This window comes from Urocitellus parryii, chromosome 4 (assembly GCF_045843805.1).
Source record: "Urocitellus parryii isolate mUroPar1 chromosome 4, mUroPar1.hap1, whole genome shotgun sequence".
NCBI lineage: Eukaryota > Metazoa > Chordata > Mammalia > Rodentia > Sciuridae > Urocitellus > Urocitellus parryii.
Genome location: NC_135534.1, coordinates 49531279 through 49546014, shown reverse-complemented (window position 1 = coordinate 49546014; position 14736 = coordinate 49531279). Strand labels below are relative to the sequence as shown.

The following is a 14736-nucleotide window of genomic DNA, read 5'->3' as shown; positions in this document are numbered from 1 at the left end:
CAGGTTATAGCAACTGTCTCAAACTTGCCCAGAGCACAGGGGACCCAGCCTCCTCTGCCTGATTGCACCACACTGTTCCCTAACTCCTTCTCCAGGATGCTGCAGTGATAACCAAAGAGAGTACTTTACACTCAGGGAAACTTCTGTGACCACAGGAATGCTGGAAGAGGCCGGCTTGTGTGTGCGTGAGATCTCAAATTCCTAGCAGGGACATAATTTTCGTGTCAGCCAGCAACACAAAAATTCTCTTATTATCTCCCAAGTCTCTCCTCAAATGTGTGGGGTCTCAGGAACGGAAAGGGTTGAGCTTCTACAGCTTATAAGAGCTGTTACTTTGCATGTAAATGGCAGCATTTAAGAAAGCAGCATTCCCAGGAACCTTATTTGCTACTAATGTGCTGAGTACCTTAAGACACGCTTCCCCGTCCAGGTCATTTGGAGTTTCATTACTTAATAATTTGAAAGCTTTCTATGGAAATCAATGGATAAATGGAGATGATGAAGCGAAATGTTCTTGTATTTAAGGACCCAGCAAAACAGGCTGCCGGTACCCAGGTCAGATGCTCCTGAGTGGAGAAAGAGAAAAGAAAGAGATCTTCAAGCAGATGAATTCTCATTTCTTTTGAAACTGCTTTTATTTTAAAGATACTCTTTGCCTAACAAAGCCTAACAGGCTTTGAAATTGTCAAGTAAAAAACCCACTGGCTGTCTTCTGAATTCCGAGCCCTGCAGTGGCTCTCCTGTCCCCTCTGCCCCCACTCCTGGCCACTGCATGGGCTCCAGCCCCCCCAGCTCTGCTCCCTCCCCAGCTTCGCACAGTGCCCAGCTCCAGCCTTTGTCATTGTCTCTTTCCATATTTGTTCAATGGCAATGTGGTTTGAAATACTGAAGATACACAGGGTACACAGGGCAACGTCTCAGCCTTCTCTTTGCTCCCTGTTTACTGGGTTCCCATCCCTTGGGCAACCTATTTTTTTTTTTCAATCTCTTAAAATTCCTTCCAGAGATATTTTATGCACTAGAAACACACACACACACACACACACACACACACACACACCCCTGTCATTATCTCCACCATGTCTTTGCACAATGGTAGGTAGATTACTACACAAATAGATTAGTATACAAACTCTTCCGTATCTTGCTTTATAAATTTAATATGTCTTAGAGAGAATGTCATTTGTGATGACTCTTTTGATGATGAAGCCAAAGACTATGGAGGTGAAACAAAAAAGATACAAAAGTACAGGTGGTGAGGGTATGTGTGCGTGTGTGTGTGTATGTATGTGTGTGTGTTATGTGTGATGGCTACAATCTCAATGATGTGATGAAGACATACTAATGAATATAGCAATTGATGACAGCTGCCAAATAAAGATGATAGGATTTGGGGTAATTCTCTCTCTCTCTCTCTCTCTCTCTCTCTCTCTCTCTCTCTCTCTCCCTCATATCCCCTAAAATGTTTTATTTTAATTCTGAAAACCTCCTTGAGGACGTAAGGTGTATTCTCACTTTGGTAGAGTGTTCCTGGCCTTTTTCATTTGCATTGTCATCTCTATCTGTAAATACTTGACTCCCTTCCTCCATGAAGCCTCCCCCCACCACTCCACTTAAAATCACAACATTTCTCCCTCTCCCTCACCCTCACCCTGGCCTGGCCTCTCGTTTTCCCCTGCTTTATGTTCCCCAGAGAAGCAATCAACTCTGACACAGTCTGTGCTGTAGTTTGGACCTGGAATGTCCCCTGGAGGCCCATGAATTAAAGGTTTGGTCCCCAGCCTGTGGCTCTATTGGGAAATGGCAAAACCCTTAGGAGATGGGGCCTGGTAGAAGGAAGTTAGGTCATTGGGTTGTGTCCTTGAAGGGGATATTGGAATCCCGGCCCCTACCGGCCTCTCCCTTTTGCTTCTCGGCCACAGTGAAGTGAACAGGCCTCCTCTGCCACATACTCCCACCATGATGCAGTGAGCTTCAGGGCCTAGAAACCTCTGGAGCTGAGCCACAGTAAGCCTTGCTTCCTTGCGCTCCTCAGGTATTTTGTCACAGTGACAGAAAACTGACTCACACTGTGTAACCCTCCCTTTGTTTATGGCTGCCTCTGCACTGGAACCAAAGTTTTGCAAGGACAGGCCTGGGAGTCTCTTGTTCGGGACTCCATCAATAGCTGCTGGGTGAATGCCTCTTTGCTGGTGGGCCCCCACAATGGCAGTACCCACAGGCGTCTGCAGCAGGTGGTGCTCTCTCCCCTCCTGTGTTCTTGTAAGGCTGGAAGGCCATCTTCCCGCCCCGCAGAGTCTAGGTCTGGCTCTCACCTCTTCTCCCCTCCTCGAGACTTCACTTCTGCTAGTGCACACCCTCTCTCTGGCCCTCTCCGATTCCCTTCTGTGTGAGATCTCACTTTTGGACATACAAACTCACCCAGATGTCACTCATCTTTAAAAAAAAAAAAAAAAAAAAAAAACCTGTCCTTCCTGCTACTGCCCTTTTTCTTGACTTAGCTTCACAGGAACCTCCACAAGGAGAGCTGCCTGGCCTTGCTGACTGCACTGCTCCACCTTCTTGCGGCTCCTGAACCTGCTTCCGTTGCTCTTTCAGCACAGGTGTCTCCCTGTTTCCCTGGCCTTTTCTTCAGGGGTTGCTTGGCTCTTCCCCATCCTCCTCTCTGCCTCCTCTCACTCCCAGATAAGCTGCAATGTGACTCCACCACCTCCCTGCTGATAACTAAATTTTTATCTCCAGCCTAGACTTCTCCCTTGAGTCCAGCCTGGTCATCCTTGAGCCCTCCTGTTTCACACCCCACGTCTAATCCATCCTCAGAGCCTGCTGAGTCTCCTTGGACACACATCCATCTGGCATTCCATGCTTCTCAGCCTTCTATTGCTCTTCCCTGTACAGTGTCACCTACCTGGTCCCTGCATGGCTTTCTGCAAATATCTCTGTTTCCCCTCTTGCCTTACTACAGTTCACTCTCCCACAGCAGCCAGCAGAATCCACCTACAAACATCAATCACATTACATAACTCTTCTGCTCATGAGCCCCTTGCTGGGTCCCCATCCCATTGCACTCAGAACGAGGGACCCCCCGAGGATCACTTAGGACTCCCCTGGGAGGGCAGCAAAGGCCAGAGGCTTTACTAGCTTGTCACTAATTAATTGCTTCATTCATTCATTCATTCATTCATTCATTCATTTTTCATCCTTTAAACATTCCCTACAGACCTCCTACAGGTCGGGCTGGGGCTGGGGATACAGGGAGGACAAGTCCACTTCTGGCTTTAGAGGTAGGACCTGTCCTCAGGATGGAGGATGGAGATGGAAAAACAGCAAGGAGACCTCGAAGACCACAGATGTGCTCCCAGGGGAGGGAGGCACATCAGCCTGGCCCGGCCTGGCTCATCCTCCCTGGGCTCCTGTCTGGAAGCAGATGGCTCCTGCTTAGCACCTTCTCTCCTGTTCAGATTTGGCGTCATTTGTAGGATGTTAGACTCTCCCCAATGCCACTCTCTTCTTATTTTCTCTGTGCTTTTTACTTCTTAGTGCCAGGCTCGGGCTTGGACCCTCAGGTTTTCCTAATCACTAAAGATCAGATAAAAGGTGGAGAAAGAGCTGTGGAAGAGCAGCCCGCAGCCCGAGACTGGAGATGGGAGACACACTCGCCCCATCCTCCTGATCTCTTCAGATTCAGATCAGAAGCAGGCTTTGGTGGACATTAAAAGGATATAATAAAAATCCAGAAAAGGAAGTTAGACTTGAGATTGTTCTTCCATAACCAAGGGACAAACTAACTCAGGGCCTGTGACCGATGCCAGCACAGAAGGGCATAGGGTGGTGCAGGACCTCAGAGCTTACCCCCCACCACAGCCAGTGGTGGCTAGAGGGACAGTGGGAGGCCAGAGCAGCTCTGAGGGCCCTTCCACTCCAGCTTCAGAAACACCAAGCTGCTTCCACAAATCCGTCTCAGGAGAAAATTGTTATCTACAAGCATTATGCAATTTTCCCATTGGAATTACAGGCTGTGTTTGAAAAGAAATAAAAAGAAATTGAATTTGAAATGCTTCTGTGCAAACGCATCCTATTCTTGTGGATCTGTTAATGGGCTTCAGATACCTTCTGTGGCTTTGAAATAGCTGATCAGACAGCAGCTCGTGATGGCTTCCCAGGGGACAAGGCTTAGAACGGGCACTTACACACAGTCAGCAGGGCTGCTTGTATGCCCTCCTGAGGCAGACCCAGAACCCATGAGCTTGGACCGTGGTTTCTAACGTGATCTCTGCATGGCTTCCCTTCTCTCTCCTTCTATATCCTGACAGCACCCACAGTTCTGGGGCTTATGTTCTCACCTGCTTCTCTGGTGCTCTCCAGATAATGCCCAGGTCAATATCATGTCACACATCTCTCGATCCATCCTAAGCCATGTAGTGCAGGCACATTGAAGCTCAGAAGGACACCAGCCCCTTCCTGGTCCTACCCTTTCATTCATTCAATAAATATTGATGGAGTGCCTTCTCGGCAAGGATCTCAACATTGATAGTACAGCAATGAACAAAATGAACCAAAAATCCTTGCCTTCCTCCAGCTCCCAGTCCAGCATGGGGGAGAGGGGTGATAAAATATAATAAGCAAGCCAGGTGCGGCGGTGCACGCCTGTAATCCCAGTAGTTCCAGAGGCTGAGGCAGGCAGATCACAAGTTCAAAGCCAACCTCAGCAATGGCAAGGTGCTAAGCAACTCGGTGACACCCTGTCTCTAAATAAAATACAAAATAGGGCTGGGGATGTAGCTCTGTGGTCGAGTGCCCCTGAGTTCAATCCCCAGTACCAAAAAAAAGTAATAAGCAGCATAAACAGTAAATTGTGTGGAGAAGAGGTATTCAGATACAGGGAGGGGGTGCTGGGTTAAAGAGAGGACAGGTAACTGCTGTGGTCATCAGAGGACTCACTGAAAAGGTGACATTTGAGTCAAGACTTAGGTGAGGCAAAGGATCAGATGCTCTGGTATCTTGGTCAACAAGCCTTCCAGGTGTGGGGAACAGCAAGCACAGTGAACCTGGCATGTCTGGAGAAAAGTAAGAAGTCTGAGATGCTGAGGCAAAGTGGGTGGAGGGACCAAGAGTAAGAGATGAGATTAATGAAGTCATGGGGTTGGAAAGAGCCTTGGGGGCCATCACAAGGCCCCCATGTATTATGAGAGGCAAGGCCAGTGGACAAGTTTGACCAGAAGAATGTCATGATATGGCTATTGCATGAAAGGAAGCCTGGAGGAAGGTGTATTAGTCTGCTTTACATTGCTGTAATGAAGTACCTGGGGTGATAAGCATTATAATGAAAAGAGGTTTATTTGCCTCACAGTTTTGGAGATTGAAGGTTCAGCCTTGGATTAGGCTTCATTTTCTGGATTTCTATCATGTTCAGAAGGGTGTGTGCATCCGCTCAGTCCTGGCAAGGGCCCTTTCAGTAGCATGAGGTCATGGTAGATAGCAATGGAGGAGGCATGTGCAGGAGCCTGTGATCACACCTTGACACGGGAAGCCAGAGTCCGGGCAGGGCCCCAATCTTTTATAATAGTCTACACCCAAGAACTAACAAGGGTCCCACAAGAAATGCCTTAGTCCTTTTAAAGGGCATGCTGTCAACTGACCTCCCACCTGGCTCCACCTCACAAGCTCCACACCATCTCCCGACACTTCCCTGGGAAGCAAGCCTCAGACACATGAACCTTCAGGGGACACTTAGACCGTAGCAGAGGGTGAGAGGGGAAGCAGAAAGACCTCTAGGAAGTAATGACAGTAATCCAGGTGACAGTGGTGGCTTGGGCCAGGACGGTGACAGGCCAATGATGATGGTGAAGATATTCTGGAACCAGAGGTGACAGGTGTGCTGATGGACTGAGTATGGGGTGTGAGAGAGAGGTGTCAAGGACACACACCTGGAACAACAGCATTGTCATTTAATGGGATGGGAAGAAGGAGAGACGCTGGATTTGGGGAAGGGGAGACCAGGAGTATGGTTTAAGTCCCACTGTCCCATGAGTTAGGCATCCAGATTAAAACATCAGGCAGCTGACATTCAAGTTGCAGTTCAGACGTGAGGTAGGGACAGGAGATTAAACTCTGGCTCTGTCCAACTGCTGGCTGTCATGGAAGCCGAAGGCTGGTCACCGCCCTGGGCTTTGGGACAGGTCACGGGTGAGCGACACAAGAGCAGTTTGAGAGGAGAGGAAAGTCCCAGTAACTTCATCTGAGCATAGGGGACTGTATGCCTGACTACCTCAGAGGGACACAGCGCTGACCACATGAGATCATGGGCAAACTGTAAAGTGCCACCAGAAATGAGCTGCCTCGTCTTATTTACAATTTGAGAGACCCAGAGCCTGATGGGAGGCTACCGTTGAGCACTAGTGATTTTAAAGGTGCTTATAGCCCTGTTATCACCTCATAAAATGGCTCATTTCCTGCTGCTCATCACCAGCACACTCATCAAGGGAGGGGAAAGTTACCTTCAGGGGTGGAAGCCATCTGGATTGGCATTTCTGTGGATGGTAAGTGGGAATTCTGGGAAAGGGCAGAAGCAAATAATGGACCTAAACGGTGCTCACTGAGATCCGTGTACCCTCCCAGAGGAAGCCAGGTGAGCCTGTGCCTCAACGTAGAGCTCTCCACCAGGATCAGCCATGCTCTTGCTGACACACGAGGAACAGGAAGAATGTCAGGGGAGGTGGAAAGAGCATGAGTTTGGGGGTCAGATGCACCATCTTGGAATCATGGTTCCTGGGTGGTCTTGAATAAGTCACTTGATGTCTCTGAGCTTCAGTTTCCTGTCTGCAACAGTGAGGATAATAGCTGTTACCAAAGGTTTCTGTAAAAAAAAAAAAAACAAGCACATGAGCTGTGTGCAGTGGCACACACCTATAATCCTAGCAACTCAGGAGGCTGAGGCAGGAAGAACTCAACTTTGACGCCAGCCTTAGCAACTGAGCCAGAGCCTATCTCAAAATAAAATTTTTAAAAAGTTGTTGGTGATGTAAGTCAGTGGGAGAGCACTTTGATCCATAGTATTGCAAAAGAAAAAGAAATAATCTCATAAATTAGAAAGCATGTGCTGCAGGGGTGGGGTGGCTGTGTCTGCCTGGAATTGCACCTCTGCCTGGTCATCAGTTTCCCCCTCGTTAGTAGTAAATAGTTTCTCTCCAACTCTACAAGCCTGTTCCTTTCCCTCTGTCATCAAAGCTGGTTCTCAGGACAGCATGAACTTCAACAGTCAGGTGAACACCGTCTGATGACCTTCCTAGAGTGGCTGCAATATGCAGAACTCAAGAGTCGGCCAGGACATGCCTTGTGCTCAGCACAAGCATGAGACATGGGAAATACCTTTCCCCTCTGCTTGGGTTCTCTGGAGTCAGATGGAGGTTTAAACCCTAGCTCAGCCTAAATTCACCATAAATTCAGTGAAATTAATTTGGACAAATAAAAGTGTTTCTAAGATTAAAAAATATGTATGTACCTGCCTTGCCAATGTGTTGTGAGGATTGAGATGCTATAGCTAGACAATTAGCAAGGTGCCTAGCGCATACATCTGTAACAGTTCTTTTTCTTATTTCAATCTGTTTCAATTCCTTTCCTTCCCTAATCAGGGAATCACATCCCACTTCTATTCCTGGGGGAAGAAAGCATGGAGAGGCTTCAGGCAAAATGGCTGAGCTCACTCCAAGACTGCATTCAGGGCAGCTTTGCCAGGAGCACAGGACTTCCAAAGAGGAAACAGTTTTGCGGTTCACAACTGGAGGTTGAAGTCAAAAGATCAGGAGCCAGGAAGGTGCAGGAACAGGGAAGTCAAGGATCCAGGCAGGGTGGAGGTGACAGACTCCAGCAGTCTCTGGCTTGGGGCACGGCTGAGACGTTCAGAACCCTCCCTTACCGGGTACTGGCTTTGGAGTCCATAAGAGGGCCAGTGCAGGGTCAGGCTCCCTGCCCTGACCGGATCACATTCTCACTCTCTACTCTGCGTAGACTTATATCACCTGACTCTGTCATTTCCACCTCTAGCCAGTCCCAGGCTTGTTGTCACTCTGCATGAACCCTCCTCACTCAGGATCGAACCTCAGATGGGGGCTGTGCTGTTCCCATTTGGCACAGTGTGTGTGTGGTACAAGTACAGCTGACACATCTTCCAATATGTCTTCCAAAAGCAAAATAAAAGGTGGACGTAAATGACCTGCAGCTTCTTTGGGGTATTTAATTTTAATTGGCGTATCCTTGGGAAAGTGTTAACACCCTCCAAACAAGGCAGGAACTGTGTGAATGCTTTGAAATACTTTGTTTGAAAAAGGTCCTATGGGAGATGTAAAAGGGCTCTGAGGATCCCTGGGAGATCCTATCTGTGCCTTAGAGGCTTGTTAAAACAAGCTTTTCATTTAAGTCTAACGTGTGGATTGCTTACTCTGAATCTAAGTCCTACATTCTTCAGAATGTAAAATGCCTGGTGCCCCAGCAGCCCCATGCAAGGCTTGCCCAGCTACAGAAGCCTCCCATAGATGCTCCCGGAAACTGAGATCTTGTCTGTAAATGAGAGGAAGTTCTTTTGAGGTTTTGTGGGTTTGTAGCAGCAACTCCATTCTCCATTCTCTGTACCTGAACAGGGTAACTCAATTCTAATGCCTGCTCCATCTGAGTGTCCCTCAGAATAAGATGGCTAACATTGATGGAGCACTTTCTATGTGCCAGGCACTACCTCCTCCTAAACTATGTCATTTAGTCTCCCGACAACCACACATGGATCCCATTTCACAAATGAGAAAACTAAGAGAGGTCAAGAGACTTGCCAGAAAACACAGAACTAGTCAACGGTGCAGTCAGGATTTGAACTCGGATCTGATTCTAGATCTTAGGCCTTCAACCACTCTACTTTCCTGCTACTGAATTAATAAATACTAAAAGGATACACAGGATCCAGTGTGCCCAGAGTTATCAGGACCTGAGCACACATACATTCTTGTTGGGAGTATAAACTAGTACAGGCATTTGGAGGGCAATTTGGTAGGGCTTACCCCAATTTTAAGTTTCTTCATCCTTTGATCATTCCTAACAATCAATGATGCGGGAATCTTTGGGTGTGTGAACAAAAAAATATGTACACAAATGTTCATAGAGACATCATTTGTGGAAAAAAATATTAAACATCCACTAATAATGTTAGTTAAATGGAAAATACCCATGCTATGAAATTCCACCTGTATAATAACAATGGTGTTAATTTGGTTTTTCAGCAATTTACAGGGCATCTGTGGCCACAAATAAACCAGACTCTCTCCAGCCTTGTATAACTTAGGCTGTATCAGAGAACTTTAATGTTCAACAACAACAACAAAAAAAAAACATAGTTTATTTTTGAGCAAATGTTCCAATATGCTCTTTTCCAATTCCACTGAATAATACAAAGGATCACAAAAAGCAATAATAAGCATTGATAAGACAGATGTTGTATAACCTGAATGAAATGACTTACAGCAGAAGCTGTAATGACCACATATGTGGACTGCCCATCCTTGGAGACTTCACGGATCTCAAAAATGCAGATGGAATTTCATCACCATAAATAAATGCTAATGGAAGGTCTAAACTATTGTTGTTGTGTTATATACTGCAAAAGTAAAATCAATATGTCATTAGCTGGAACCTGAAAACCAAGATTTAATTGTAAACCAAGGTGAATCTGCAGGGCTAGCTCAGTGGCCACCTCGGCTCACTCACATTGATTTTATTTTTTAGTGAAGTTATTTCTTCAAGGGCAAAAGGATTGTCAGCAGACAGCATCTCATTACTTGGATCTCATTTCATTTTTATGTCTTCACCTGTCTTGCCATAATTTGAAGATTTCCAATACTTCAAAAAAAATTCCGTGAGGAACTATGATATTTAGTATATATTGTAAATGGCCTACGGTATGTACTGATGGAAATGTTCTCGTGATATGGTACTAAGGAAAAATGCTAAAGTCGTGGTGCAGAACAAGATTTTCAGTATGATGCAATTTTTTGTGGGAAAAGCTACATCTAGTACATAGGCACACACCCACAGAGCTGTGTAAGCATAGTAAAAGGTCTGGAAAGACACATACCAAACTGTAATATTCTGGAGAAGGAGAAGGAAACAGAAGGCAGAATAGATGTTGATAGAATGTGCTCAACATTTACATTGTGTGCTGCTTCAATGCTAAGATTTTCTACAATAAGTGAACATTGTTCTGGAAAATCAAAGAAAAAAAATGTAGACCAGAGCTAGCTGATGAGGGCCACATAGGAGGTCAGAAGTGATCATGGAAGTTGTGGGGAGCCCTTGGTGGCTTTGGGTTGGGAATGGGTATGATCAGATTTATGGACATGAGCGCAGAAGGTCTAGTGTGATGGGGTGGGAGCTGGAGGAAGGTGGTGTCACTCCGCGTCAGGATCAGGGAGTATCAGATGTGTACTGAACCTAGACAGGACCTACTGGGAAGGAGCAGGGTTCTGGGGTCAGATGAAAGAGTCCATGTGAGACATGGAGGTTCTGGAAGATGCAGAGCTAGCATTCAGGAGATAGCTCCTGTTCCACATGATTTCATGGTAAACACCTTCTGTCAGTCACTTCTCAGATACCAACTAGGAAGAATCCACAATAAACAAATAATTCTTCCATGAGAAATGCAGCCACTCAGGTAGTGCTAAGAAATGTTTTTTTGTGTAGATCTATGAATGTGGGAATGTATATCCATCTGAAGATTGTTTCCTCCAACCAAAGTGGGCACCCCAGGAAGCCTGCACTCAGCAGGGGGCTAGGAACTCTGCCAACATGTTATGTGGGCCTGGCTTCTGCCCTTCTCCTCACCTGGCACTATCTACACAAGCCCAAGCCAAGCTGGATCTGGCTGTGCCCCCTCCTCAGAGGCCCACCACCCAATGACTCCTTCCCTGGTGGCAGGAGAAGCACTTTGGACCAGAAGTTTATTTTATCATTTGGGGGCCTGATCCTGGAAGACACCTCTGACCTCTTTTCTTCCAGATACCTCAGGACTGTGGGATTTTCTGAGCGAGTTACCCAACCAAGGGGAAGTGCACCAATTCATCCCAAACGTGTTCTGCTGCCAGACACAGCTGGACTGGGGCATAGCCACATGAGTCTTTGTTCCCTGGAACTCAGGAATCTGTTCAGTTGGCAACAAAGCTCTTCCTTTCCCAGCTGGTGACATTCTGGAATTTTTTATACACCAAGGACCATGGTGTCTGAACACTACTGGGCCAGGCCAGGTGAAAGGGGAAATCCAGAACCAGATATCACTCTGGGAAAAGCCCCTGCCAAAGCTGAATTTGGGGTTCTGTAGGCCTTAAGCCTTTCAAACATCACGACACCCTCCTTTCAGTGTGTAACTGAAAGTAAAAACCCATCCAAACCTCAAAATCAAGCAACATCGACAACGTTCAAATTTTTGCCTTGTGGTCACCATATAATGCTTTCCTTCGAAGTGTTAATTATCAAATTCTTTCTCGAAAAGACGTTTTAGTTTCCCTACGCTCTAGTGGTGCTCTACACCCTGTCCAAAGCCACAGAGAGCAGTGTGTCATGAATGCAGCAAAGTATGTAGGGCTCAGGCTCTGTTCTGCCTTCCATGTCCAAGGAGGGGGTCTCAATAGCAGGAGAGTGACACTCTGAGAATGACAGTGCTTGGGTTCAAGTGTTGGCTGCATTGTGGCTCCTACTGACCCTGAAGCAGGCCCCAACTCATGCCTGGATGCAGAGCACTTGACTTGGCCCTTCAGGTTGGACGTGATATGGAAATCTGGCTCATCCAGGCCAAGTCCAGGTCAGAGCTCCAATACATAGTGGGGAGGGAATGGACAGAGCTGGAGACCAAAGGTGTGGCTCAGTGGGCTCATCAGTGTCCAGGCTGCACCAGGCACAGCTGGACATTCAGTCCTACCTCCTGGTGTTGCTGAGGCTCTGTGGCAAGATGGCTCCACAATTGTATGGGTAGAGTCTCTAGCAGGTGAGGGAATGGGGGTAGATGATGTCACCATGTCAAATTCCTCACATGTCCATGAATCCAGCTTTGTTCACTAAATATCTTTGGTTCTTTTTTTTTTTCCAGAGTGATGAGGTCCTCACTGTCATCAAAGCCAAAGCCCAGTGGCCAGCCTGGCAGCCTCTCAACGTGTAAGTAGCACAGACTCTGGCCCCACCCTGTCCCATCCTGCCTTTGTACTGGAAGCCACCTGCCTAATGGCCACAGTGTTGGTCTGCTTTTCATCACTGTGACAAATACTTGAAAGGAACAACTTAAAGGAGGAAGGACTTATGTTGACTTATGGTTTCAGAGTTTTCAGTCCATGGTTAGCTGGCTCCAAGGTAGAAACATCATGGTGGAAAGGTGTGGTGGAAGAAAGTCAGCTCATGAAAGCTAGGATATAGAGAATAATACAAAGGATCACAAAAAGCAATAATAAGCATTGATAAGACAGATGTTGTATAACCTGAATGAAATGACTTACAGCAAAGAGAGAGAAATGAAGGGACCAGGGACAAAATATAATCTCCATGGGTACACCCCCAGTGACCTTCCTCCTCAAAAAATGCCCTACCTGCCTAAGTTTCCACTGACTCCCAGTAGTCCGTTCTTTTTAAAATTATTATTATTATTATTATTGTTATTATTATTATTATTATTTTGTTGGTGGTTCTGGGGATTGAACCCAGGGCTTTGTGCATGCGAGGCAAGTACTCTACTAACTGAACCATATCCCCAGCCCTCAAATTATTAATCCATCAAATGAATTGATCTGCTGATGAAGTTGGAGCCCTCATGATCCAATCATTTCCTAAAAGCTTCATCTCTGAACATTAATGCATTGGGAATTAAGCCTTTGACACATGAGAATTGGGGACATTCCAGATCCAATCCATAATACCACCACATACCACTTGTGTCATTGGAGTAACATCTATCAAGTGAGCAAGCAGGTGAGGTGCTGCCCATGTGCAGAGTATGAAGTGTGCCTCTACCTTCTCAGGAATGTAGGCTTGGTCTCTGCTTACCCCAGTGGCCCTCAGAGTGCATAGGTGTACTCTCTCTAAGCAAATAGGAACCATGAACATCCAGACTCACACTAGGTCCTATTCTCTATTCCTTGGAGATTTCATCCACCCTGGAATCTTTGGTGACCAGAGGTATGGTGACAATTCCCAAAATTAGCTTCCCCAGTTAGATGTTTTAGATGGATGGATGGATACATGCATGCACATGCTTGGATGCATGGATTGAGGGATGGATGGATGGTAGACAATGGATGAATGGATGAATGGATGATGGATGATGGATAGATGGATGATGGATGACGGCCAATGGATGGTTGATGGATGGATGCATGATGGATGATGGACAATGGATGGGTGGATAGATGGATGTTGGATGGATAGATGATGGATGGATGCATGATGGATGATGGACAATGGATGGGTGGATAGATGGATGTTGGATGGATAGATGATGGATGGATGGATGGGTGGATGATGGATGGATGATGGATGGACGGATAGGTAGGTGAGTAGATACAACTATCAGTTTCTTGAACACCTCTCCTTGAACTCATCATGTTCAAAATGGAACCCATCACCTTCACACAAACCTGCTCTTCTTCATGTGGGGAAACATCAGTAGTACAGTGAGTCACGAAGTCCTATTGATTCTACATTTTTATCTCAAAAATCAGTCCTTACCTGGCCATTCTCCTGCCATTTGTTCAAACTACCATTTTTCTCCTCTGGACTATTTCACAACTCTTTCCTCTTTTATTATCTACCCTAATCTAATTTCTCATCAACACTGTTACTACAGTGATTTTTTTTTATTTTTTTTCTTAGTTGTAGTTGGACACAATACTTTTATTTATTTATTTTTATATGGTGCTGAAGATCGAGCACCAGTGCCTTGCACGTGCTAGACAAGTGCTCTACCGCTGAGCCACAACCCCAGCCCCCTACAGTGATCTTTTAAGAATCCAAACTGTTGTTCCTTCCTTTCTTAAAATCTTTCTGTGACTCTTATCCTCCAGGATCATGTCCACACTTAGTTCAGCTTCACAGGCTAATCATAACACGCTTCAGCCCGTCCTCCTTTTCCTATGGGCTCCCTACTGCACCTCTCTTTGGCCACCCTGTATGCTATGCAGTTCCTTGAATAAGTTTGATTTTCACTCATTCTTTAAAGATGCAAAGTCTGGAAGTTCCTGGTCAACTATCAGAAAATGGTTTGTGAATAATGGCTTGACTAGCCCCTCTATGGAGTAGTCTGCATGCACTAACCATGATATTAATGCAGACAGCAACAACATGGGGAATATGTAAGATCTTGCTCACTGGCAGAAAAAGCAAATGCAAAATGATAGATGGGAAGTACAGGACATTAAAAGGAGGACTCCCCGTGGTGGGACTGCAGGAGTAGAGGGAGGAGGAGCACTCACACAGTACCATTTGGGAGCAGGGAAGCTGTCACCAGGCACCTGGAACCTACCCACTTAACCATTCAGTGAATTAATGGTTCATCCCCTACTATGTGCCCAGCCCTCTATGCAGCTCCCACTCTTTGGGTCACCCAGTCAAGAAGGGAGACAATTAACAGAGTTCTACCACTTCAAGTCCACACTTTGCATAAATCCAGATGGCACCATATATACAGAATGTATACAATATGATGTCACCATGGTAGCCCGG

General features: G+C 46.2%; 1 protein-coding gene across 1 annotated transcript in view; it reads left to right on the top strand.

The window, feature by feature from the left end:
* Positions 1–14736, top strand: part of Spon1 (spondin 1) — a 259445-nt gene that overhangs the window by 222569 nt on the left and 22140 nt on the right. The window contains exon 7 of the mRNA XM_026395892.2: positions 12119–12183. Coding sequence (XP_026251677.2) covers positions 12119–12183 — 65 coding nt within the window. The remainder of the gene's footprint in view (positions 1–12118; positions 12184–14736) is intronic.